This window comes from Pseudochaenichthys georgianus, chromosome 22, assembly GCF_902827115.2.
Source record: "Pseudochaenichthys georgianus chromosome 22, fPseGeo1.2, whole genome shotgun sequence".
Taxonomy (NCBI): domain Eukaryota; kingdom Metazoa; phylum Chordata; class Actinopteri; order Perciformes; family Channichthyidae; genus Pseudochaenichthys; species Pseudochaenichthys georgianus.
The window spans coordinates 12484316-12510151 of NC_047524.1; the positions used below are offsets into that span (position 1 = coordinate 12484316).

General features: G+C 40.1%; 4 protein-coding genes across 5 annotated transcripts in view; 2 read left to right on the top strand and 2 right to left on the bottom strand.

The window, feature by feature from the left end:
- The window catches only part of ncmap (non-compact myelin associated protein), a 33037-nt gene extending 27316 nt beyond the window's left edge, over positions 1-5721 (top strand). For both annotated transcript variants that reach the window (XM_034111893.1, XM_034111894.1), the window contains exons 2-4: positions 3221-3327; positions 3929-4013; positions 4654-5721. In XM_034111893.1, coding sequence (XP_033967784.1) covers positions 3234-3327; positions 3929-4013; positions 4654-4933 — 459 coding nt within the window. In that variant the 5' untranslated portion in view covers positions 3221-3233 and the 3' untranslated portion in view covers positions 4934-5721. The remainder of the gene's footprint in view (positions 1-3220; positions 3328-3928; positions 4014-4653) is intronic.
- Positions 5722-5934: 213 nt separating this feature from the next.
- Positions 5935-9043, top strand: tmem234 (transmembrane protein 234). Its single transcript, XM_034111056.2, has 5 exons — positions 5935-6185; positions 6532-6683; positions 6783-6849; positions 7806-7898; positions 8177-9043. Exons 1-5 carry the CDS (start codon positions 6173-6175, stop codon positions 8281-8283), a joined length of 432 nt encoding a protein of 143 aa, XP_033966947.1. The 5' UTR covers positions 5935-6172; the 3' UTR covers positions 8284-9043.
- dcdc2b (doublecortin domain containing 2B) lies at positions 8932-17010 on the bottom strand. The gene is made up of 13 exons (XM_034111052.2): positions 16836-17010; positions 16349-16644; positions 16131-16182; positions 12640-12710; positions 12187-12318; positions 11957-12091; positions 11793-11832; positions 11608-11673; positions 11284-11434; positions 10366-10475; positions 10218-10277; positions 9634-9711; positions 8932-9553 (listed from the first exon to the last, which is right to left on the bottom strand). The coding sequence occupies exons 2-13, from the start codon at positions 16630-16632 to the stop codon at positions 9473-9475; spliced, it is 1260 nt and encodes a 419-aa protein (XP_033966943.1). The 5' UTR covers positions 16633-16644; positions 16836-17010; the 3' UTR covers positions 8932-9472.
- A 643-nt stretch (positions 17011-17653) lies between these two features.
- Positions 17654-25783, bottom strand: iqcc (IQ motif containing C). The gene is made up of 5 exons (XM_034111055.2): positions 25667-25783; positions 25280-25423; positions 24437-24779; positions 20004-20125; positions 17654-17836 (listed from the first exon to the last, which is right to left on the bottom strand). The coding sequence occupies exons 1-5, from the start codon at positions 25706-25708 to the stop codon at positions 17801-17803; spliced, it is 687 nt and encodes a 228-aa protein (XP_033966946.1). The 5' UTR covers positions 25709-25783; the 3' UTR covers positions 17654-17800.
- Between the last annotated feature and the right edge of the window lie 53 nt (positions 25784-25836).

Below are 25836 nucleotides of genomic sequence, written 5' to 3' on the forward strand. Positions count from 1 at the left end.
GATTACAGTGTGATCAGTGAAAACATGATGAGTGGATCATATCACCTGACAATACACTTTGTTTTTGTTGTATGATTAAATGAGTCATGATTGAGAGAACACGAACCAACTTCGCATAATATCAAGCGCATCTTTATATTATAATATTTTTGTCATCGTAGTTATGGATATAATTCAATTCATTTTTAAGAAAGTGCAGTGAATATGGTAATTCGTGGATCAATAAGGGAAACAATTATGGAATAATGTGTCTTATTTTAAACTCACCAACAAATCCAACGAGAAGACAAATGCAACTTAATCTCTCAGTATTTTCCAAATTCCCTGCTGAGTCTGCAACTTCCAGCACCAAGTCCATCTGTTAGGACTGATGATAGAGATCTCGAACAACATTTGCAAAATTGTAATTTAAAACATATGGACACTTTTTTTTTTTGGAAACAATACTCAAAAAGGAGCTCATAGTAGGAATAGATGGTGCATGTGTGATTGACTTTAAAACAACTACATTTTACGCACGGTATTTTACCCAAAGATGAAAATGTTTCAACTCTCTGAGACCAGGAAAGATCTCTAAGCATAAAAGTGCCACATGTTTGGAGTTGAACATTGCGGATAAAGCGGTTGCCTGTTATCTCCTGTGGTTGGCTTTTCCGAATGGGGCCATGGACATGATGTTTGGGCCACACTTTTCAAACTAAAACAGGAAACAGAGGCAGACATACTAAAACATAGACAGATTGTGACAAATAAATGCATACATTACATTCCCATGCTTCCTGTGCAATGTTTTAGTGTGGAACAAAGTAATATACTTCGCCAATAATGAAGCTATATATAATCCGTAACGGAGGCCGAGACCTACGGCCCCAGAGATCACCTCCGTTACAGGCAGAGTCGACGTCATGGGGGGTCATTCGCGGGCCATGCCCCCCCAAATGAGTCACTGTGCCCCCCCAACGCAGGGTGGGCAAGCCTTGCCACTTTGCTGTTTTACATTTTTTTTTTATTATATAGCCTAAGTGAAAACGTTTCCACTAACGTTTCCGTTTTTGTGTGAAAAGTCCATATTACAAAGCATACAATCAACAACAACTACGAGAGAAGACATTCTCATAGAACTGAATTAGCCTGTTAAGACTGCACAGAAGCGGCATATATCTACAGTTCTGCTGGGTGCCTGCACATGAGGGGGTGAAAGGGAACAAGTGTGCTGATAAATTAGCAAAAAGTGCACTACAAAAGCAAATAACATTACCAGTTCAACTTGGTAAAGGAGAAGGAAAAGCAGTCATTAAGAACAAATGGATGGAGATCTGGCAGAAGAGGTGGGAGGAAGACCAGAAAGGCAAGGACTATCACAAAGTACAAAAGACAATTACAATTAATATTCATAAAGAAAGAAACAGAAGGGAGGAAATCATGATGGCTAGCCTCAGAATAAATCACACGGCTTTGAATAGTACACTGTATATCATGGGGAAAAGTGACAGTAACAAGTGTGCGAACTGTGCAGTAAAAGATGTAGAACATATATTGTTACATTGTGACATCTATAAAGCGGAAAGAGAACAATTAAAGGCTACAGTCTTAGAGGCAGAGAGGGAATGGAGTGTGGTTGGTGTTTTGGGAACAAAAGGAGAGGGAGTTGAGCTACCAGAAAGGCACTGTTTAAATTCTTGAATGAAACTGGGGTAGGAAAAATTATTTAATATTAGGTCAGGAAAGAACATAGATTTGTTTTTTGTTTTATTTATTTCATGGTTTTATTGATTTATTTAAATTGTATTTTGATTAGAGCATAAGTTAAAGAGTTGGAATGATGTAATGATTCATACTCATGTACAGTAGGTGGCGGTATGCACCTTTTTAAGTTGTTTGCAATCCGCCAAAAGCAAGAGAAGAAGAAGAAGTAGTGTGTGTGGGAGATCCTTGTTGCTGCTGACTGTGTTCACGTGGACAGTAATATTGAGGCTGTGTCATGAACCACAAGGAGTAATAAATGCCCACCCCGGGTTGTATTTGGACGTTCTGCCTCTGCCTCCTTGCTTGGTCAGGCCGCTCAATGGTCAGCTTTACAGCCCCATTTTACAATAATGACAAACACAAACTCACAAGGTGAAAACTCAAGCAGCCACACAATGGCGGGTATATTTACCAGACACCTTCACTTGGAGATGATACACTTAAAGTCAGTGCCCCTGATAAGAAATGATCTAAGACCTGTGCACTCTTTTTGACATAATTTAATAATACCAAAACTACATAGCATGACACACATAGCTCTACCCTTGGCATGAAAGCCAACTCCCAACTTCATGGAAATAGCTACATCTTTAGTTTTATTTCTTTACTTATAGACAGTCCTTGTGCCTTGATAATTTTTAGATACTCAAAGGAGTTGTTCAGGCTAACATACTTTATTACTGTTGTTATATGTTTTACAGGATATGTCTGATGTATATTTTTAACAATGTGGAATATTTTTTAAACCCTAAACCCTGAGAATTATATGCTGAAAATGTCATTAAAATATTTTTGAAAAGTTCAAAGTACCAAACCTTCTTTTCAGCCAACGCAGGAAAAAATAACTCCCTTTAAATTACGTAAGAATGTATTGTGTGTATTTTTTGTGTGTAGGAGGAGAGGGAAGACGTGCAATGAATTGAAATGTTAAACAACTGTAGCATTCACAACATTGTTCCCTGGTCAGTTCTGGTGTGATACACATCTAAAACTACAGACGTTTCCATAAAGCAGACATGACAGTGATGTATGGACTGAGGACATGATCCTAAAGAAAGTTGAACACAGTCGTTCAATCACGTCTGTCAGCTGCATGTCAGTTAAAAATAGAGAAGTTTGCATGGCGGAAAAGTGTACAGTATCGGCTGTCAAAAACTTGTTCATGTCCGATTAGTTATTTGTGAAAATGTTCTGGTGAGGATCCTCATTCCTGTGGTTTCTATAAAACATAATTCATTGGTGCACTCCCTCTGCTATGCCACCCGTCTACTGTATAAATATATCACAGATATCTTAGTCTTCAAATCTCATCCATATTCACTCCTCATTCTATTCGTGGTTCCCTGTCTTAATATGACTGCAAAAGAAACAGTTTTAATCTTTAACAATATGACCCTTACACACATGTAGTGCTTATCAGTCAAGGTCAGAAATTATTCTAATGTTTTGTGTGTGTGTGTTTGTGTCTGTGCAGGTTATTGCTGAAGATGCAAGCTCCAACTGTCTCATCTGTGACCAACACTACTGTCCCTTCAAACACTACCGCCGTCACAAAGACCAACGAACAAATACTCATCCAGAGTAAGGATAAACATACTGTGTTTGTGTTCAAAAAGTGTGTGTGTGTGTGTGTGTGTGTGTGTGTGTGTGTGTGTGTGTGTGTGTGTGTGTGTGTGTGTGTGTGTGTGTGTGTGTGTGTGTGTGTGTGTGTGTGTGTGTGTGTGTGTGTGTGTGTGTGTGTGTGTGTGTGTGTGTGTGTGTGTGTGTGTGTGTGTGTGTGTGTGTGTGTGTGTGTGTGTGTGTGTGTGTGTGTGTGTGTGTGTGTGCCTGCATGCATGCATGCCTGCCTGCATTGTGTCCTTGTCCTCTTAACTTAGATACCGGTAAAACACACCCTTGTGAAAGAGGTGTTTGTCTGGACACTATAAGATCTTTGAAATTGTATGATGAGACAAGCCTCGTAAATAACAACAAATTGTGTCATGCAATCTGAAGGGATTGTTTGGGAGTGGCCCCCATACATTTGACCGAAAATATTTGCCATTCTGTTTTTCCTTTTGAGGGTAAGCTAAGCTACTACACACACTTCTTGTCGAGAACAAGTTGCATGGAGCAATGTGTCAAATGTAAAAAGACAAACTCAACCTTTCAACGTGTTCATTTTTCCTTCTCTGTCTCTCAGGTTCTGGGGCAATGATCGCTGTCATCGTCGTAGGCACCATCCTCATTCTCGCCATTCTTCTGATCATCCTGAAGACGTACAACAGGTCCGCAGACCGCATTCCTGTTTGATGGGACAATTCCTGCATAGTATATTTCACGAGCCATGAAACAAAACATCATTCTATTTGTATCAACTTCAAGGAGCACTATAAACCTGCTGCTGTTTATAGTCTTCTCTTCAGGCTATAAAAACAATAATTATTTTTAGGCCAGAGGGGGTAAAAACTATAAATGTTTGCACCATTTACAATATTTCTTTCAAAAGTAGAAGTATAAAGACGTAAAACATGGAAATACTACTTACAATTATTTAAGTTAAGGTCGTTTTGTAACTTTCTGCTGCTACCATTGTACGTTTTGGGACCTGCAAGGGGAATTTGAGGGGTAAAAACATTGTAATGTATTAATATGAAATAATGAATGATGAGAGATCACATCGGTACACTAATTTAAGGGTAAACAAAGTAAAAAGGTTAGGAAGTGTGGGTCATTTTATTCCCAGATTTTTTTTTAATCATTTATTAATGACAACTGTTGAAGTTATTGGCATACTACACAATTATACCAGAAGGCAGATTTATATCCATATTGATATATAACTGTTAAATACCAATTATGAAAATACAAACACTGAATATCACATTGAATTTAAGGGAAGTAACATCATTGTCTATTTGTTTCCAGGCGGACACATGTATCCAGAGTCCTCGGAGGCAACGGCGGCCCCAAACCTCGACCGAAGTTGTCACAATCCACCGTTCAGAGCAACATGCCGCTGAGCACTCTGAGAGTCAACTCTGTGTCGGGCAGTGTTTTTAACTCAAACCCTGCCTCGGAGAACAACGTCCAGCTGCCCAGAATGGAGCAGAACAGCGCAGAGGGAAACCACATAGAGCAGTCGAGCTCCATCAGTGACTCCACAGTGATCACCATACATGACACTCCATCCATAGGAGACACATAGCAACACGATTGTACTGACCGATGTGTCATCTTCATCCGTGACCAAATACTGTGTGCTGACTGAATTCCGTGGAGACTCGATCTGTGACGTTAGTGTCGTGACTGTCGATCTCCACCAACTGAGCCACTGCTGGTGACTACAATAACATGATGTCCTTTTGTGTGCTAAAACACACACCTTGAACAGCATGCTACAATAAACAGACACAATGGATTGCATGAAAGGAAACTGAGGCTTTCTTGAGAAGAATTGCTTTTTGGCGACAGTCAGTGTTCAGAGTATAGATGCCAGAAGGTTCTCACTGTTTGTACTCTTTGCAGATTACTACTAATACCATGAAGACAATGTGTAGTAAAGACTGTAATGGCTTGTCCATGTTGCGTGTACATTTCTGTATTAAAGAGGACCACATAAGTTCACAATTAAATGTAGGATTAGTGTAAACTTCTGAGAATGCAAAGGCGGTATGAAAGGGAAACTCAATGTATGTTTCAGCGAAATGTGCAAATGTATTTTGATTTACCATCAATATACCTTTCTAAATCTGGTTAACCTTGCATTAAATTATCTTTTGTTGAAGGAATCTATAACATGTCAGTGTATATATTTTTACCATAACGAAGAGACCACAAAGATATTTTGTGAGACATCTGGGTGTCAGTCAAACACGCTGATCCTTTTATTCTGACGCCAAAGGATTTTGCACTTTATTTCCGTTGTTCCTTGTATTTGAATTGTTTGTGGTTGTTTAAATGAAGTGAGATACAAATAAAATATAATATTTCTAATTGTGGCTTACCTGTTTTTTGAATGGAGCTTTATTTGTACAGACATGCAATGAGAAGGAAGCTTATAATTATATGCAACTAATGTATAACTAAAGGATGAGAAAAAAAGAAAATGTAAAAAAAGAATAACTATAATGTTGATTTATTATTGTTAGTTATTGCGCCCTCAGCTGCTACCTTTCGGTACAACAACATGGGGAAAATCCAAAGCAACATTCAAGATAACGAGAAACGCTACAAAATGTTGAGGTTCATGAATGAGAGCATTGCCCCAAACAATTACGGTGCTTTATTGTAGTCGTTTTTAAACCTAAATTACTCCACTGAATAACTATCATTACTATTTTTTAAAACCGTTTAATATTCTGGCAATTTACGTAACATTTACTAACTGACCTGAAGAGCTGAAGTCTTGAACGCGACTCGTCAGTCATTGGATGTTTACATTACGATGGTGACCGTAGGTGAGTGGTTAAAAGCACAATTCCTCTCCCAAATCATGATATTTGGCACCTTTTCTTATTTATTTTGATTCCGAAAATATATATCTACGTATCCGCTTCCTCTTGAGCACGTATAACGCTTAACTAACCAAAATAAAGCTAACTTTTTAAAGAGCTAATGCTAGGGAAGTAACGTTAAGCTAATGACCCCCAGTATTTTCCATGGTGTTTATAGCACAGGTGCTAACTGCGCTACTCTTGTGGTTTATCGGGTCATGGACACCTGTCGTTCAACACAACTAGTAGCATATCTGACCAGGGTGTGAAGCCACAGGGAAGATTGTATATGACTGTTTTTTTGTTGCAGTGGAGCTACTGAGTCTCCTGCTGGTGTCCGTGCTGTGGGGCTGCACCAACCCCTTCCTGAAGAGAGGCACTGAGGGGATTGAACATGTCCAACACAACAACAGAGTCTCACAGCTGCTGGCTGAGGTCAAGTTTCTTTTCCTAAACCTCAAGGTAAACACCCTTACATCCATTAATTGTTTGCCACTGTGAAAGGATTGCTTTTCCTTACAATTAGTTACATTGCACTTTGTTCCATGTGTTGCTCCACAGTACCTGGTCCCCTTTCTCCTGAACCAGAGTGGCTCTTTGGTGTACTATTACACACTCTCCACCACAGGTGAGACACACATCACTGTCTGAAGGTGGACTAACTGATAATTAGCTTTTTAAACCTGACATTTGAACTATAGGATAAGATAAGATGGTACTTTATTGATCCAAATTTGGGACTTTTTTGCGTTGCAGCATCATAAAAAGACATGGCATTGTACAATCAAATAACTATCACGAAGAGCACAGGTGTTGCTAATAAAATTAACGATAGCTGAGTTGTTCCATTACGTTTGCCAGTAAAGCACTCCATTTAGTTGGCAAGCACAATACTAAAGGCTTGGAAGGGGCTAAAGTAAAGCAATCATCATTATTGTTATTTCTCACACCTGTGCTTCTCTTCAGCCAATAAGATCAGGTGCATTTCCTGCCTGCCTGCCCACCGAGAATAATGATATTTGTAAACTAATATAAATTGTTCTTATAATTTCAACCTGCTTTCAGCCAGTGAGAACAATTCTTCAGCCCACCTTATTTATGAAGACTAGGCATCTTTCACAGCAGACAAGTCGAAATGCACAGGTGTAACTAATATTAATAATAATGGCATAATAATGTAACAAGTAACATGTAATGTGATAGTTCCCAGTAAGCTTTGATAGTGAGTCGGAAAGCTCAATAATACCTAAAACAGCAAATGATACTGCTCGTGGTAACATGCGCAGCTTTAAATGTTAAACGGGAGGGATCTTCCCTTAAGGACAATGGATAAATACAATCATCATCTATGACCTCCTGCCTTGATAATGTGCTTGTTTTTTGAGAAATAAATGTATTTCTACTGGTTTAGTTTTTTCAATATCCATTATGAGAACATTGGTTCTTTGGGGTATTTTCCTTTTTGTTCTGAATTTACATCATCTATTTCCAGCAGGAGTCAAGCCTGCTCATTTGGTAGCAGTATATATACAAGTATACTGTATATCTATATTATAAATGTTCTTCTCCACTTCTCCTCCCCAGAGATTTCGCTGGCTGTTCCTGTGGCCAACTCTCTTACCTTCCTCTGCACTCTGCTCACCGGCAAGTTTCTGGGTGAAGAGTTTGGAGGCAAACGTAAGGGACATTATTTTCATACACAAGCTAGCTTTCAAGTACCAGGGCAGTCAAACATTGAGTAATACTGATGCAGGCTAATCTGGGATACTTCAAGCTTTAGGAGGAAAAATGTGGCTTCAAAACAAATTCAGAGCGGTTACATAAGCAAGACTCAAGAAATGTTTTATAGCATTTTATGGAGCAGTTAATTCCCTCCTCTGCCTGAAAAAATACAGTACTGGTCTTTTTAAATGTGGTTTTTTCACTTTAATTTTTCTTTCATATCCTCTCTGCAGAGGCTGTCGCGGGAATGTTCCTCACCACAGCTGGCATCACGCTGTGTGTTATAAGCTCCATTAATGACACGGACACTGTGAAGCAGAATATGACCCAGGAACTCTAACAGGGATGAGGATTAAATACAAACTCCCATACCTTCAAGTGATTCCTTTGCAGGGAAGGAAAGGCCAAAGCAGATTTGGGGCGGGACTAGAGGGGGAAATTAAGATTCTGACAGCGACTCCTTAGAGCAACGGCTCTGGTGGGAGAATGATGCCTAGATGAACTCAGTGTGAGCTTAAAAAAACCTGTCCAGAAGCTTTTACGCCAAGTTTAAGGGGAATTGGGTGCATGTGGGGTTCAACTCAAGGCTAGACTAGATTTATGGGGCTTGCATACAAGTTGGTGGTTGTTAACTTTTACGTTTAAGTACTCTGCTGCCCCGCCATGTGACTGGCATCTACATAAATGCTATAGAGACCAAACAGAAACAAGGCTGGGTTTTGAAAATGAACCAATTAGATCTAACCTTCTCGTTTAACGGGGACATTTTCCTTCTGTTTGGGAAAGAGCAGGACACAGGAGAGAACAAATTGCTGTTTTGCCCGAGGATAAAACGGTTATTCATTTACTTATTTTCTGGCTGTCTTGACTCTTGTTTACATAATGTATTACTGAGTTAGATAAAATAATGGTTTTGTTGTTTTATAGCGAGTTACCTTGTTGTATGCTGCGCGAACATGTCTGAAGTATTTCAGAAACAACAGTGATGTACATAGTAATATATTTAGTTTTTATTGTCACAGTATTTTATTGACAAATCATTCTGTACAGACGATGGAATGTGGCTGGTATTCTATCAATAAATTGTTGGCTAAACATCATTTTTTGTCTGAATCACTGATTTCTGCAAATCAAAAATACATGAAGTCTTAAAATATCCCAAAAATATTGTTTCTTATGTACATTTTGGATATGGAATATAATGCGTTCCGAACACCTAGACAGTTTATGAATCATTCCTGTAAAACAGATTCACAGCAATATAATATAACTTTATGAAGGGTATAATGTCAGAATAGCGTTGTTTTGTCAGATTCTGGATTGTACTAGAACTAAAGAGTTTAAATCTCCTGAGTTATTTGTTCTTATTTTGCATGCCTGTTCACATTTTGGACTTTGTTCTAAAATAAAACATCAATTCAAGTTGTCGCTTGGCTCATTAACACTTTTAAAGTACTACAAATGTAATCAAACATTAATTGGAGCACATTTGGTCATCATAGAAACAGCCGCTGGCTCGTCAGCTGTAGTTAAACCTCTTTGATGAATTCACCAGGACTCTTGATGATGGTTGTGTTCTGTTGTATTGACGGGGCAACCTGTGGGCTCTCCTGTTAGAGGATATAACGGAAATAGTGTTAGAGGAAAAGCAATGAAGCATTTTAATACACTTTGAGGTTGGCAGACTCACCTTTTCTTCCCTGCTCTCTACCTGAGATGTGTTTGACGAAGGCCTTGACTTCAAAGACGTCTGCTGCCTTTCAGGATCCTGAAATTAGACACACATTGAATGCTGAAAAATGTCTGTGTCCCTTTACTACTGAACATAAGCAGTACAGTCTGTGTCATCTCAGAATTTCATCATACTCGATGGTCCTTGCATCCTATTCTGTTGTTTCACACCATTTGTTGCGATGTTACCGTGTTACAGGTTAAACATATCATATTCTGAACCCATTTACACAGAAACTGAACCTGTTAATATCAGCACCCGTGTGTAATTGTAACCGCCCACTCATATGTCCTATACTGTACCTGCTTTCCCATCATTTGTGAAAGTCTCTTGAGAAAAAAGGGTTTATGTGTTTTTGTTCCCAAATGCAGAATTCAGTATCATTTGTTCATCACGGTAATGTATAAATACATACATTTATTTATTTCCCATCATCCACCTCTTTTCTAAATCATACCCAGCCTGTAAATGTGAAGGACATTGTTTTTCCACATTTCTCCAATGATACAGGAAGCTAACGGATGAGCATGAACAATGCCTACCTGCTGAGTGTTGTCGAGAGGAGCGTTTTGTTCCTCATCCTCCACTATCTCTGCTACTCTCTTTGGACAGAAAATGAGAGACAGATTAAGAGTTAGCTCTGCTTTAAACAAACATCAAGAAAAAAAAATGTTAATGTATAAAGCTGACCTGGTCAACAGGAAGCTCTGTAGCTGTGTTTTCGTCCTCGTGCACCTCCTCGGCCCCTCGTGCCTCCTCTCTTCTCCTCCGTGCTGCTCTCTTCAACAGGCTGGGCTGGACTGTGACAGACAGAAATCAAAAAGCTGCTGCTGTGATCCACAGAACATTTATTATACGCATGCCTACTCCTGGACCCATCGACCTGATACTTCTTTCTGCTCAGTTGTGTTCAAGGACAGCTTGTTGTTGGGCTGAGTCTCTCTTTTGAATATAAAAAAAATGTATGTATGTAGTGTATGTAACTGTTTTGTTCGCTTACTCCTCATAACCGGCTAGTGGGCAATGAACAACTGCTTTAGTAGCAAAAACCCTTTCAGACAATCAGCTAGGCTGAAAAAACCCTTACCTTGACTGTTGTAGGCCACATTTGGTCTTTTGTCAGGGCTCAAACACCAGCATCCATAGAAACACTGTTTTAGGCATATGTTAGCTATGTGACAACGATCCTGCATACATGATGAACAGATTAGCTAATTTGAACAAGACATTTTATACTGCTATGAACCGGTATACCTGCATCTTGAGACTGTCTTGTATAAGCGCGTGAAGGACGCTGTTCTGGGAACTAGTTGTATCATATGCTCTGTATGTGATGACTAATTCCATTCTTGCAAGGATAATACATACATGTATCCTGATATTGAAGCTCAAGCCGGTGACCAGTGATATTTTTCCAATACTTATAATCAGTTAAATTCATCATCACATGAGATGAATACATCCCACATTTTCTTGTCTTTGTCGCTATATTGAGGGAGGTAAGAGAGAGATCCAGCAGGAGGACATCTGCATTTTACAAAGTTCGCCTTTCTAGTTCAAATGAGGAAAACTAAATTCAGTTTAAAGTTTAAAGTTGGGGTTCCTAACCAGATCCATTGCTGAGTGGGGGTCTGGGCTGTCCTCTGTTGTTGCGGATCTTGACGGGCCTGGAGAAGAAGGCAGACGTCTCCTCTCTCCTGCTCTGCTCTGCTGGAGCTGCAGCTTCATCTCCTGTGGACTTCACCCTGCGACCATCTGACTGAAATTCATGGGATGCAACTGACTAAATATAATTTCATTTATAGGCAAAATAAAAAATACTCTCTGCACAGTTTGTCTCGCTGGGGTGTTGAACGTGTTAGGAAGAATACACAAAACAAATTAACAGTCCCTATATAGCTCTTGTGGTGTGAATTATAGACCGATTTGTACCTCTGGGGAGTCGAGGAGGGCTGAGTCACTGTACTGATCCTCTGGACCACTTCCTGCTTTCCTGTTCTGAGAGAAACACACAAACACATACAGCTGTCACTCACCTGACATGTGAACATAAGGGAAGACAAACAATGCTTGGACTGTATGTTAAGACTTAATAAACTGCATATAATTAAAGATACCTCATTTCTCCTTAACAGCCTTCTCTTTCCTTGGTAATATCTGCAAAATAAAGAAAACAATGCTTTAAATGTTTAAAAAACATTTCTTGTTTGACAATCAACTTTTTATTTATGGAGCAGAACAGACATATTTACACACACCCACAGAGGACCTTGCACAATACCTCTCTGTAGCTTTTGAAACCAACAGCTCCACATATGGAAGTTTCTTGAACCTCTCAGTTCCCACGGCAACATAGCAGTGGCCAGTCTCCAGTTCCACAGCTGACGACAAAGTCGCTCCTTCCAGAGAGCACAACCTGATAAAGCACCGGGGTCACAGGGAGGTTTTTATTCTATATCTCCTCGTCTATTTTTGTTCCACACGTGTATTTGATGGGTTTCTGTCACTGACCTGCGCACGGCTCCGGTTCTTAAGCTGACCTTCTCAGTGATCAGACTCAGGATCTGCTCCAGGTCCTGCTGCATGCTCCGAGGAATGATGAACCGGAATGGTGGACAAAGCAAGTCTCCATTTCGGAAAACGCTGAACAGAGAACACAGGGTTTCTTAATGTCCTAATGTTAAGTCAAAGTATGGGAAACATCTTCAGCCAAATCTATGAGACTATGATTCTGAATTAGATAAATCAAGGGGTATCTTTCAAAGTAACAGTCTTTTACTTGCAGAAGCCATTCTTTTTGTTTCCCTGGACAAATAAAAACATTCACACAAGTTTGGGCGCTTAAAAAAGATTCACGAAAGTTATTACAACTCATTCTGAGAAGGAGCCACCGTACACCATACAGTTAGTTACCTATTTCCTCAAAAGAAACATTATTTATTTTATGTAGTTTATCAAACTCACTGTATAATGCAGGGTAGAGGTATAAACTTTCTCCATTTGGCTGACACATTGAGCCTATGGGATGCTTTGGCCTGCAGAAGACAAGAACATCAGATAGTTGATACTGCAAACTCAGCGATATTGAAAATTCCTTTTAAATCATGTACTGTATATCCTGCACACCCATCACAAAACAAAATGGCGGTAATGGCTCACTAACTATTCTGCTCAAGTGGCGCAGCAAATGAATCTAACATCACTGCGAGATGTCTTAAAAGGCCCATTCATATTGTGATCTGAGGGTTCCTCTCAAAGCCCATTTTGTCCCATATTTCAATTAACTCAGTCGATAGCCATGTCTGCCTCTGATATGTAGCTGGACTAAATCAATCCACTCAGAACAACCCAGACATTGATAATCTCCCGTTATTGTTTTTACTTTGAAGAGAGAGACGTTTGATGCATTTACATTGTCTCAGAGCAGAGAACAAGGAGGCATGGGGTGGTGAATTGTGGGTAATAGGCCTGTCCAGACACGCACACAGCCCTGATAACACTGCGTGAAAGCACCACTCTTTGTTTCACCAGCTGGATCAAACACAACTCACATACAGACACACTTCCTGCATTGCTCCACAGCAACCACAACACAGGCATGTAAGACTCACTCTTGTTAGATGTGCCAAGAGTGAGGACTGTCTTAGGTAAGACGGCTTTTATGTGCGCAGCTCCACTTGCTTGGAACAGCCTCCAGTCCAAATGAAAATTGAGCAATTTTATTTCTCTGAATGTTTTTAAGGCACGTCTGCACGAGATGCTTTCTGACACTATGGGTGTTTGTAAGTGTTGGTGAATATGTAAATATGATGTCCTCTATTGTTTGTTTTTATGTTGTTTTTATGTTTCATGTGGAACTAAATTGATGCAGGTCTCCCTTGTAAAAGAGATCCATGATCTCAAGGGACCTATCTGTCTAAATAAAGGTTTGAAATGAAATGAAATGAATTGCTCCACAGCAACCACAACACAGGCATGTAAGACTTGAAAACCTAAGAACTCTCGCTTTCCAAATGGCAGTCACCCAAGGCACACACAATCGGTCTCCGCTCCTTCTATGTTTTTCAGAAAAGTAACACTGATGGTTTGAGACTGAGAGCACACTCAAAAAAAGGGGGTCATACTGTAGCCTACCTGCCAAGGGGTCAGAATACAAAGCAAGCACTCCTCAGCATGTGTGAACGTGTTTGAAATGAATTTTGTTTGGATTTTAAGAGAGCTTCCGCCATCACTGAAGAAAACAGATTTCAGATTCACTAGAAAACGGTTATAAAATCTGATTTACTTCAGATTGTCTGCTCTTTGGCAACATCCAGCTGTAACTACACATGTCACATTGGAGCTTTTACAGGGCGCCCCGCAAGGCCTGAGTGACATGTAAATGACAGTTACGTCATCAGACCATTGTATCCGGTAATTTACATGACAACCACACGGACATCGAGGGGACGCAGTGGTGTAGTCTACTTTTTTGTAGTGGGTATACTCTAATAATTGTATTCATCCATCCTAGAGCGACGCATCGCGGAGCGACACCTGTCTCGAAACAACACCTCATGAACACCATCACACTCACTAATGCATAACTAGTCTTGAGACTGGTTATGTGTTATCAACATGTCAATGTATTATAAGCATTTGTATGTGACTTTTAACTGCCAGTGACATTAACAATAAAAAAATAAAAGAATGAACAATGATGGAAAAAGCCCACGTGTTTCGCATAGATCTGCACAAATATCACACAATAATCATTTTAAACCTATTTTTCAATGCATTAGTTTATTCAAACTTGTTCAGCCCTATTATCTTCCATACATCATTGTCAAACTATGTACTGTATCAGCTTAAATGAACAAGCAAACATCCTTGAAGTGCTACAAGACAAATTAGCTTCAAACAAGAAACAAATTAACAAATAAGCTTCACCTCAATAAATGAGGGTTGAAAAAGCACTCAACATGTCCATCCTGGGTTCACTGTGTTCGTCCACTCGCCCTGCAGATGGAGCCTCGTCAATGAGAACAGACAACTTGCTTGAAGATGTCACAATACTGTGAACAATTTTTTTCTGCATCTCTTTTGCTATGTGTTTTACAATTTTTGTGGAACTGTACCTTGAGTGCAGACTAGTGCCCATTTTGGCACAATTTGTTTCCTGAAGCTCAATGAGACTATCATGGTCAGTAAAAGGTTGGTTCATCTTCGCAAGATAGTATGCTGTTCTGATTACAGAATCTGTCTCTGCAAAAACAGTCTCTGACACAGCTCTCACCAAATGTCCAACTAAATCCTGTCCACCCTTCTCCGTGAGCTCCTGGGCTATTATGTGTGCTCTGGAGTCTGGACGTCTCATGTCGTCTAATCTATTTACCTAACTTTCTGTCCCTCCACTCTAACCAAGGATGCCTGTTCTTAAATTCCATAGCCTGACTTTCAGTCCACAAGGCTGGCCAGGAGCTCTCATCTGTGTCCGAAACAAGGAGATAATATAAACATTGTGTTCTGACCACACACACACACACACACACACACACACACACACACACACACACACACACACACACACACACACACACACACACACACACACACACACACACACACACACACACACACACACACACACACACACACACACACACACACACACAGACACACACAGACACACAGACAGTATCTCCCTCCCTTTCTCTTCCATTGATCCACCACACTAACGTTGATCAAGTTAGCTAGCAAGTTAGCAAGTTAGCTACAGTTACGTTAATGATATCACCTTTAGGACAGCCACCTGACATGGCTCTTCTTCTATAGTGGTAATAGGGGGAAACATTGAAATATTGTCGTCTGTTTTCGTTTCATGTTTGCTTCCTGTTTAGCGCTCCGCGAACTTGAATGGTGGACGGATCAAATTCTGATAACGTTAGAGAAACCTGGGGTTTGTCAGAGCCGTGTGTTGCTGTTGCTTAGCAACAGGCCACAGGCCACATGCGACGGAAGCTCCAGACGTCCAAAAGTATTAACGAAGAGGCGAAAGCGTGAAAGCGCAGTCACAAAATGAAGTTGTTACGTATCATCGCTCATTTTTAAGAGGGTATACGGAAATCACTGGCATTTTCTAGTGGGTATACGGCGTATACCCGCGTATCACGTAGACTATACCACTGAGGGGACGGTAAACGCTAAAACGCTAATCAAACTAATGCCAACAAAACAATGTCGTCAAATGTAAAGGCAAATCTCACTAATGGAAATTCCTGAGACCTTTCCTGTCTGATATCACGCAAGGAAAATATTGCCGTCATTATCATATTTGCTTTGGCACAATATCAACTAGAAAAGGTTGGATTTGAGTACAGTGCCAGGGGGTGCATTCTTCCTGGTTAAACTGGGATTAATCAGTGATGGAGTGGGCCTTAAAAGCAAAACGCCCACACATCAAAATGAAAGCCTACCTGGGTTTCTTCACGGCCAGCCGGCTGCTTTTTCGTTCTTGCGGTCAGGTAACTATGCATTAAAACAAAAGATATAACGAAGAAAATCATTTTAAACCCTTTTCTCACACAAAAGGTATGTTAGAATTGATTCTTAATTCATTTCCTTTCATTTTAGACACAGAAAGCCCCTAGAACTGCACACTAATATCAGCATAGTAAATGTTTTTTGTACTTACTCAAGTTTTTTGAACCGTTCAAAGCCAGCAGCAACATACTTGGCTCCTGTCTGAAGATCCTGGAGGTCTGAGACCCTGTGCCCCTGCCTGGGCGTGTAGAGGGTCCTGACGGCCAGGGAGGCCCCGATGCTCCGGGTCACTTCAGTCAGAAAGGCCTCCATGCTGGCCACCTGTCGCTGGTTGACCACAAACCTGCGTCCACTGTAGAAAGGGTCTCCATTCTTATAGACCACCACGCTCTTCACTGGAGGCAGGAGAACCGTGGCTGCTGTGCTGGCAGCCATCTGAGCCAGGTACTGATAGTCCACACACACACATTCTTTAAAAAGGTGTTTTTTTTAAACCACTAACACCACATCATTCTCTCCACATACATGTCATTTCACTCACCTATAATTGCATTTACTGACCATCTTCATACATCAGGTACATTTACATAACACATTCTTTGAATCACACATGAATAAAAACCATGTTCAGTCACTACCTCCTGTTGGACGATGAAGCGAGGAAAGGCTTGAATCGGAGGCGAAAGGTGGAAATCCTTCCCTTCTGTTGTTGTGATCCGTCTGGACTCCCACTCATCACGTTCTGCTCTCTCTATCCCCCTAGCACACACACTCACAAATTCACACACTACTCCACTGACGGCGGTGAGTATTTCCTGGTTGCTATGGCAGCGTGGCCAGCAATGACCGGCTTTGTGGGCCAAACCATCGGCAGCAAGCACAACAAAAGGGGACAGACGGAGGAGAGAAGGGGTGGGTCGCTGTGTTGTTGTAAGCTGAATCAATAAGATAACGTCTACACCCACTTGTCTGTATTTTCCCCCCAAAACATATTTGCTAAATATCAATATGCATATTAGCATAAGCTGGCAATTATGGTGACAGAACCATTATGGAAATGTGACCTTTTAAAACATGACATTTGATCTAAAAACAAGGACCTTTTTTGGAAGCAGGACAATGTAATTTTTACTTTTAAAAGCATGTTCCTGAGTGCTCTTTAATGACATTAATACCTTAAGACTAGAGCAGCTCAATAGGAGACAGTTGTGTGCAGAACTCCTATGTGATGCGTGAGAGCTCATTCATTGTGATCTAAATGGGGAATTTGAGCTTCTGTGAGTCACAACCAACTTGTTTTGAGTCAGCGATCGCCCTGACCTGGATTGAGTTAACCTTTTCCTACACAACAGTAACTACCTCACCCAGTCACAAATGATGTCACGAGACCGATATGAGCAGTGGCAACAACAGCAGAAAGTAGACTTTTTTAGAAAAATACAGTTTAATCTTTATTTTTAAACATAGCAAATAAAATATACACAATGTACAGATCTACAAAAAAGGAGTTAATTCCATGGATGACAATTTATTTCCGGTGTCTTTGCATTTGAGTAAAATAATATCCTGACAGCGATCAGTCCAGTTCAGATTACTTCTGCCTTCAAGATACGCTCAGCCCATCCTTGAGTGACAAGTACTGTAGAGGAGAAGGAAGAGAGGAAAAAACAATCATTAAAAGTGAATTCTTCTGACCCGTTATACCTCAGGTGAACTGAATCCCATGCATGAGTAAATCCTGCTGGTCTGGGTTCAGCTGCAGTTTACATTTGGTGTTGTTTTCGCACATTCCTCCACATCTTGACACCTTTACACCTTCTGGAGCTGCAGGGTGCTACATGGGGGCAGTGGTGCAGGTTTGGTGAAGACAGCAATTTGTTAATAGATAAATTACGGGATTAGATTAGTCAGGGATGCAAACTCATCAGGTATGAAAAAGGTGACAAGGATCCGAGCCCCCCGACCCCACGGAATATCGGCTTTAAAATTAGGAATAACAGATGATTTTAGCAGTCAGAACAACTAAAGCAGCAGTGTTACTAAGAACAGAAATGCCAAAGAGTCACATCTAATATAAATATATATAAAAGCATTTATTTTAATTGTGTAGCAGTGAGTTTAACATTTTGGCAGCACTGTTGAGCATTTTGAAAATGTATTTTCATGCCTCTGTGCAAGGCTTAGTCTTTCTATCTTTATAGCCACTGGTGTAAAGTAACTAAGTTCATAAACTCAAGTACTACTTGGGAACAATTTTGAGATACTTGTACTTTATTTAAGTATTTCAATGTTTCTTTTGCTACTTTGTACTTCTAATCCACTACAGTTCAGAGGTACATGGTGTACTTGTACTCCACTACATGTATTAATCCCTTTAGTTACTTCACATATGTGGATGAATGATGTGAAATATAACCAAGTGTTAAATCAGACTTTAGTTCCACCTGGAGTAAATCCACCAGCTACCCTGCAGTATACAAAGTCATTCAAACTAGCTGCACCTTTACCAGCTTTGAGAACACTTTCATGATCAATCATTATAAAACATATCATATATATTATTCTGAAATGGACCAATCTGCACAATGACTACTTTTACTGTCGCTACTTTAATACTTTTACTTGAGGAACATTTTGAATGGAGTACTTTTACTGTAACAGAGTATTCCTACACTCTGGTGCTTCTAGTACAAGACCTGAGTACTTCTACTTTTACTGTCGCTACTTTAACTATATTTTGATGATAATACTTTTGTACTTTTATTTGAGGAACATTTTGATTGCAGGATTATTCCTACATTCTGGTACTTCTACTTTAACTCAAGTACAAGACCTGGGTACTTCTACTTTTACTCAAGTACAAGATATATACTTATACCACCTCCGTTTATAGCCTATGAAAAAAACTAATAGAAAACGAAGGCTTAAGCTAACGTTAGCAGATAGTGATGCTGGTTTGCTAGTTAAGTTTGCTCAACGATAATATTGCGACAGAAAAACTTTTCAGTGCACATCACGCTCTGCCGCTCCGACAGGGAGCTCTGCTCTGAACACCTGAACGGCCCGTTCTAACAGCTGTTCACCAGCGGTCCAGTCTGTGCCACAGTGACTCCGGACAACACAGTTAATATTAACGAACGCACCCGTAGGTAATGTAGCTGCTGAAGCTAGACACTCATCGTGGAGCAGCAGAGCCTTATTATACATCCATGAGCAGAGCCGACAGGCAGGAAGACTTGAGCACACAGCTCGCGCTTCATTATAATATATAAAAAAAGAACACCATGCGTGTCATGATGGCACATAGCACCGGGTCCCAGACCCCCCCCATACCCCAAAAATATTTTTATTGCAGATCTACATGAATCACACAAACGACCTATTTTGGATTAAAAACGGCGAATTTCGCCGAAAGGTGACACGTTTGCATCCCTGTTAGTACACAGGCTGGCTGCAAAGGTGGCAGAAAGCTGGATAAACTAAAAACATTATTGCAGATGCACGCAGATAATAAGGAGGTTGGATTATAGGAAGAAAATGATGCTGAAGGATGCTCTGTGCTGCTTTACTGCTATCAGGACATGTTGATTGTGTTCAATAGGTAACACTGTGGTTATTATTTAGGTATTAATATCTACAATATCGGTTTAAGTATTTATTCTAGAACTGATGCATCTTTGACCCAATTTACTGACTTACTTCTGAGGTCAGTTAATAAATGTTGTTTGTAATTTTCTTACAGCAGGAGACTGCCACCAATTAATAAATGTATTGAAACGCCACATTCCTCCCTTCCTTCAAATTACCTTTTTCCTGCTGTCAATGGCCTGTTGGAGCCAGACCAGCTCCATGGTCATGGTGTTTCTATGGAGACGCAAGGCCTGTTGGGTGGGGGGCACTTCCTGAGCCAAGGTGAACTGTCGGGGACCTGGAGGAAAGGTGAGTGATAAGGCATTAACTCTAAAGGAATCACATCTGCTGGCAACCACAGTTACATGCGTTTTCTACATGTTTTGAGTTTATTCTTCTCTTTTTTCTATTTCGTTTAAAACCTCACATTTTGATCAGATTAAATAAATGGTATGCATTTTATCACTTACATGCTGGTTTTTTTAAGCTATTTAAAAAAAGATGAAAAGGTCCCTTTCTTAAGTTATTACTGTTAAACACATTATAATAAGTGCAGAGTGTCATCCTCCCTCACTCGCTCTACTGTCTAACTTCAGCTATGCTATCATTAAAAAAGGAATGAAGGCCAAACATTTTCTTTAAAAAAAACAAAACTATAATAATGAGTCTGAAGCTCCTTCGCACCTGATTGCACCCAGGTGTGTGTTCAAAGATGGAAGCACGTTAATTTGTTTCTGTCTCTGTTAGTGTTTGTCTCATTCTCGTTCTTCTTGTGCATACTGATATTTTATAATTTGTAATTAGCTTTTTAGACCCGTTTTTAAATTGGTCTGCTGCGCTTTTAAAAACGTTTTAAAAGCTTAAGTGTTTGGGCTGTTTTGTGCCGGTGCCTCGCTGTGACTGGATTGTTTGCTCTCTGCCTGAGCTGTCGCTCTTTCGGACTCTGGATTGCTGTCTGTCCTGCCGTGCTGACGGGGGCTGATTGACCTGAGCTGCTGATCGACCTGAGCTGCGGATCCTGAATTGGGTGTGTTAAGGCACAATGTTGCCTAAAGCTACCCTTGTGTTCGCTTTTTTCCTGGGATTAATTGTCAGCCCGCATGTCGGCAAAACTGACGGATTGCCTCCCAGCAATATCTCTGTTCACTTCGGACATTCGGATGGTGGAACCTCTGGAGCGCTGACTCCATCGGATAGTTTTTACTAAAAGCTGACATTTCATGGCACGAAATGCGCTCTCCCGTATGCCCTTTTTACTCTGGACTCGCTAATAACGAAGGATCGGAGCAGCCCCGCCCCCCGGAGGAGCGACGCGTCCAGAGCCCATGTGAAAAAATCATCTTCCAGACTGTTAATATAGTTACTGCTTTTACTCTCTGGTAACGTTAACATTAACCCTGGTCCTGAGTGTTTCTCTGCTTCCCTGCATCATTTGCCAACTCCGAATGAGTTTAGCTGTAGGCAAGGATTGAGATTTCGGCATGTTAATGCTAGAAGCCTAGTTCCCAAATTAGATGTTTTCAAGACCTGGTTTTTAGTTGCTAAGCCTGATATTGTTGTAGTTTCTGAAACCTGGTTAAAACCGTCTGTCACTGACACTGTTATTCACATTGATGGATATATAATGTATTCAGAGCAGATCGTAAGGGCAGAGCTGGTGGTGTTGCAATATACACTGCTGAGAAACTACAGTGCTCAGTCCTTCACTCAATTTCAATTCCAAGGCAATTTGAGTTTCTAGCAGTCCAAATAACTATAGCAAATGATCCTCTCACTGTTATTGGCTGTTATAGGCCTCCATCGGCCATCAGGGATGCAACTACTAGCCTTACTGAATTGTTGTCTACGTTTTCTTCTGAAATCATATTATTGGGTGATTTAAATTGGGACTGGTTGAGTGATAAATCTTCACAGTTTAAGCATGTTTGTGATTCTTTGAACTTAACTCAGCTTATTGATAGTCCCACTAGAATAAACCCTGCCAAACCCAATAACGATACCCTTATAGATGTCATTCTAACAAATGCAGCTCATAAGTATGTGTCTGTTGGTGTTTTTCCTAATGATATCAGCGACCATTGTACTACTGCTTGCGTTAGGAGCACTAAGTTGCCCAAAGCCAAGGGCCTTATTGTGCTCAGGCGCTGCTTCAAACACTTCTCTGAGCAGGCTTTCCTTCACGATCTGGCGGAGGTTAAACTTCATAGCGTTAATTCCATCTGTCGATGTTGCCGTCCAATTTTGTATTGATCACTTTTTATCGATTATTAATAGACATGCCCCCCTTAGAAAATTCAGAGTTATGAATAGGAAATTCTCTAGTAAACATAGTTTACTAGAGAATTATCTGATCTAATTCATGATCGAAATAAGCAATGGTCCTTAGCTAGAAAGTCTAACTCTAGTGATGACTGGCTTCTTTTGCGTGTCCTCAGAAATAAATGTTCAGCCCTTATTAAAAAAGCTAAAGCTGATTACTATCTGAGCTTAACCACTGATTGTTTTAATGACCATTCTAAGTTCTGGAAAACAATTAAATCACTTCAGAACAAGAAGGTTTCTAGTTTCCCAAAAAAACTGAAGGTCAGTGATTATTTTATTTCAGATTCAGATGGTATGGCTAATGCTTTCAATGCTCACTTCAAAAAGGCTGGTCACATTTTTTATGAGCAAAGTCATGACTCTCTAAATGATCATACTCAGAGCCCTAGTCAAGAGATGAACTCCCCTGTTTTTGATTTAGCTTATTTCTCGGTCTCTGAAGTCTTACAAGGTTTGCAATCAATTGATCCTAAAAAGTCTGTAGGGCCTCGACCCGTTCTTTTTAAAAATTGCAGCTCAGATTATAGCACAACCAGTAACTGATATTTTTAATCTCTCCCTGTCCACTCACACACTGCCAGCTGTGTGGAAGCTGGTGATCCCACGGAGTTAAATAACTATCGTCCTAACTCAAATCTTTCTGCGTTATCAAAGATTCTTGAGTCCCTAGTTTCTACTCAGCTACAACTTTTTTAAATTCACACAACATCCTTAACCCTATGCAATCTGGATTCAGAACAAAGCACAGTACTGTGACTGCCAGTCTGAAAGTCTTAGACGATATTAAGGCTGCTTTGGATAACAAATCTGTATGTGTTGCATTGTTTATTGACCTAGCCAAAGCATTTGACACTGTAGATCACCACATTATGTCTAATGTTATGTTGATGTCTCGTTTCGGTCATAATGCCATTTTCTGGTTTCAGAGTTATCTAACCGACTGTACTCAATGCGTCAGGTTGGGTAGTACTGTCTCTGACCCTGTCACCTTGAAGAAGGGAGTTCCACAGGGCTCTATGTTGGGGCCTTTGCTCTTTTTATTATATGTAAACAATATTTGTAATCAGATGCAATTCTCTACCCATCATATGTATGCTGATGACACTATTGTATACTTATATGCTCCTTCTCTGGATATGGCCGTTTCCAATTTAAAATCTGATTTTATCACGCTGCACGAAGCATGCACTTCTTGATTCCAAACTGCTTTTGAACAGTAAGAAAACCAAAGCAATGCTTTTTGCTCCCAAGTCAGCGTCCTCTTGCCTCTTCATTGACACCCTTGATGGCGTCTCTGTTGAGTTTATCGATACCTACAAATATCTTGGCTTTTGGTTGGACTGTAATCTGAACTTCAAACACCATATTGAAGTTCTAACTAAGAAATTGAAATTCACTCTTGGCTTCCTTTACAGACTTAAATGTTGTTTTTCAACTTCATCCCGTAAAAGGTTGGTCTCTGGCTTATTCCTGTCCCAGCTGGACTACGGTGATACCATTTATAGATTTGCCTGTCCCACTGTTTTGGCCAAACTTGACCCACTCTACCATGCTGCACTGCGTTATGTATCAAATGCACCCTATAGGACTCATCATTGCAAACTGTATAGCCTAACGGGATGGTCCTCACTTACTATGCGTAGGATGCAGCATTGGTTTTTATTAATGTATAAAGCCATTTTAGGTAAGCTTCCACTGTACATATATGCCAGATTTGCTCCAGTTTGTGACTCTTACAACCACAGATCCAGTGCCTGGATACGGTTCCAGGTACCTGCTGTGCGGACTGAGGCTGGGAAAAGGAGTCTTTTTTATTATGGTCCTTGTTCTTGGAATGACCTTCAATCACGCCTCAAACTGACGGCACTTGTCTCAATAGCATGTTTTAAATTGAAGTTGTCTGAAGTCCTTACCACTAGCTGCACTTGCAGTAATAAGTAGTGCACCTTTCTTACTGTCCTAATGTGCACAATGTAGTGACTGCTTTTTTGTCTTTTGTTTTCTCAGTTATGTTCTCTGTATTTTATATGTTTGTGTTATGTGTAACGTTGCTGCCTTCTTGGCCAGGTCAGCATTGCAAATGAGATTCTATCTCAATGCTTTTATCTGGTTAAATAAAGGTTAACATTTTTTTTTCAATCCACTGTTTTTTATATATTCGAAGCAAACCATAGCCGACAGTATATGTTCCATAATCAACTGCATATATATAAATGTTGTATACAGATATTAATGTCTGCTGCAGTGCTGTGAAAGGAACTACTTTTGTTATGTTAGCAACCGTCACCTTTGTGAGAATGACCCTCGTTGTTGTCCAGCTCCAAACTGCTCCAGACGGTGGTGGAGTCTCCATCTTTCTCCCCCTCAGTGCTTCCTTTCTGTCCCTCTCCATCCTCTCTAACATTACTGCTGAGGGAACAGTCCTCAGAGGGAGAAGCCTGTCTTTTGGTTTGTGAATCATCTCGCTCTGCTTCTATCTTCTCAAGCAGGACATGATGATCTCCTTTCTCCTCTGGTAAGGGTGCTGAAGACGATGACAGTAATGATAGGCTCTGGGGACTGACACAGACATCTAGTCCAGGAGTTGAAGATTTTCTGCTAGAGCTGCGGTGTCGTAGGAATGGGCACTCCTGGTAATGCATGAGAACAGAGGTACAATTTATTTATATTATTTAATCAAGAACTGTACTTCAGTACAATCTGACTATATTTTTACTATATGAGTTTTTTTTTATTCCACTTTCTACTTGTGATGAAGTAGATTTGAGCGATACATAGGTCATTGTGACATTCCACATTATTTTCACATACAAAACAATCGATTAATTGAGAAATGATCAGTAGTAATCCATAATGAATTAATAATTGTTTGCAGTTAATATAAAATAGTACTACATTTAAAATAATAATAATCGTATAATATATTATAGATTAATAGTCACAGGATACATGTTTCTAAATGTATAGAAGTACTTTTAATAATTTAAATAGATTTTCATTTATAGTGAAGTCACATTTTCAACATTTCTACTAGTAATAGTGGTATTCGTACTTTTGTAAGTAAAGGATTTGAATAAGCACCGATTTCAAACGATTAACGTAAACTCTCACATCCGATTTAGTTACTTACAGTGTCTGTGAAGTGGGGAATGGGGATGATTGTCTCCCTCCACTGTACATGGGTCAACCCTCCATCAATCTCCTTAACGATGTCCTCAAAGTCCTCTCGTGCACTACGGATTTCATTTCTTACCAGGTATCTACGTGCAGATGCCTACCGAAGAGAATAATTCACAGTAACTATAGGAACATGTCACATGTAGCCTCAAGCTAACTGCAACACTTACTTTAGTAGCGAAATGCTAAAAACAATAGCTACTATTAGCACCGTTTCTGGAGTTAGAAGGTAAACAGCCCAACATAGCTAAAATAAACACCTGAATGGAATTAGTGTAGGTATAAAACACTTCGTGGGGCTGTACGGGTTTGAAGTAGGCTAATAAGATAACACAATTACCTGAAAACAGGTGAGTATATGCTCCCATTCGCTTCTGTCCATTACTATGGTTACATGACGGAGAGCGGGAGATGAACTCAAACTTTTAATTTGTTTCCGGTGTCACACTGACAAAATAAAAGCATCCTTCTTATTTGTAACCAAACGTGTTTCGGTTAAGCTCTTAAAAT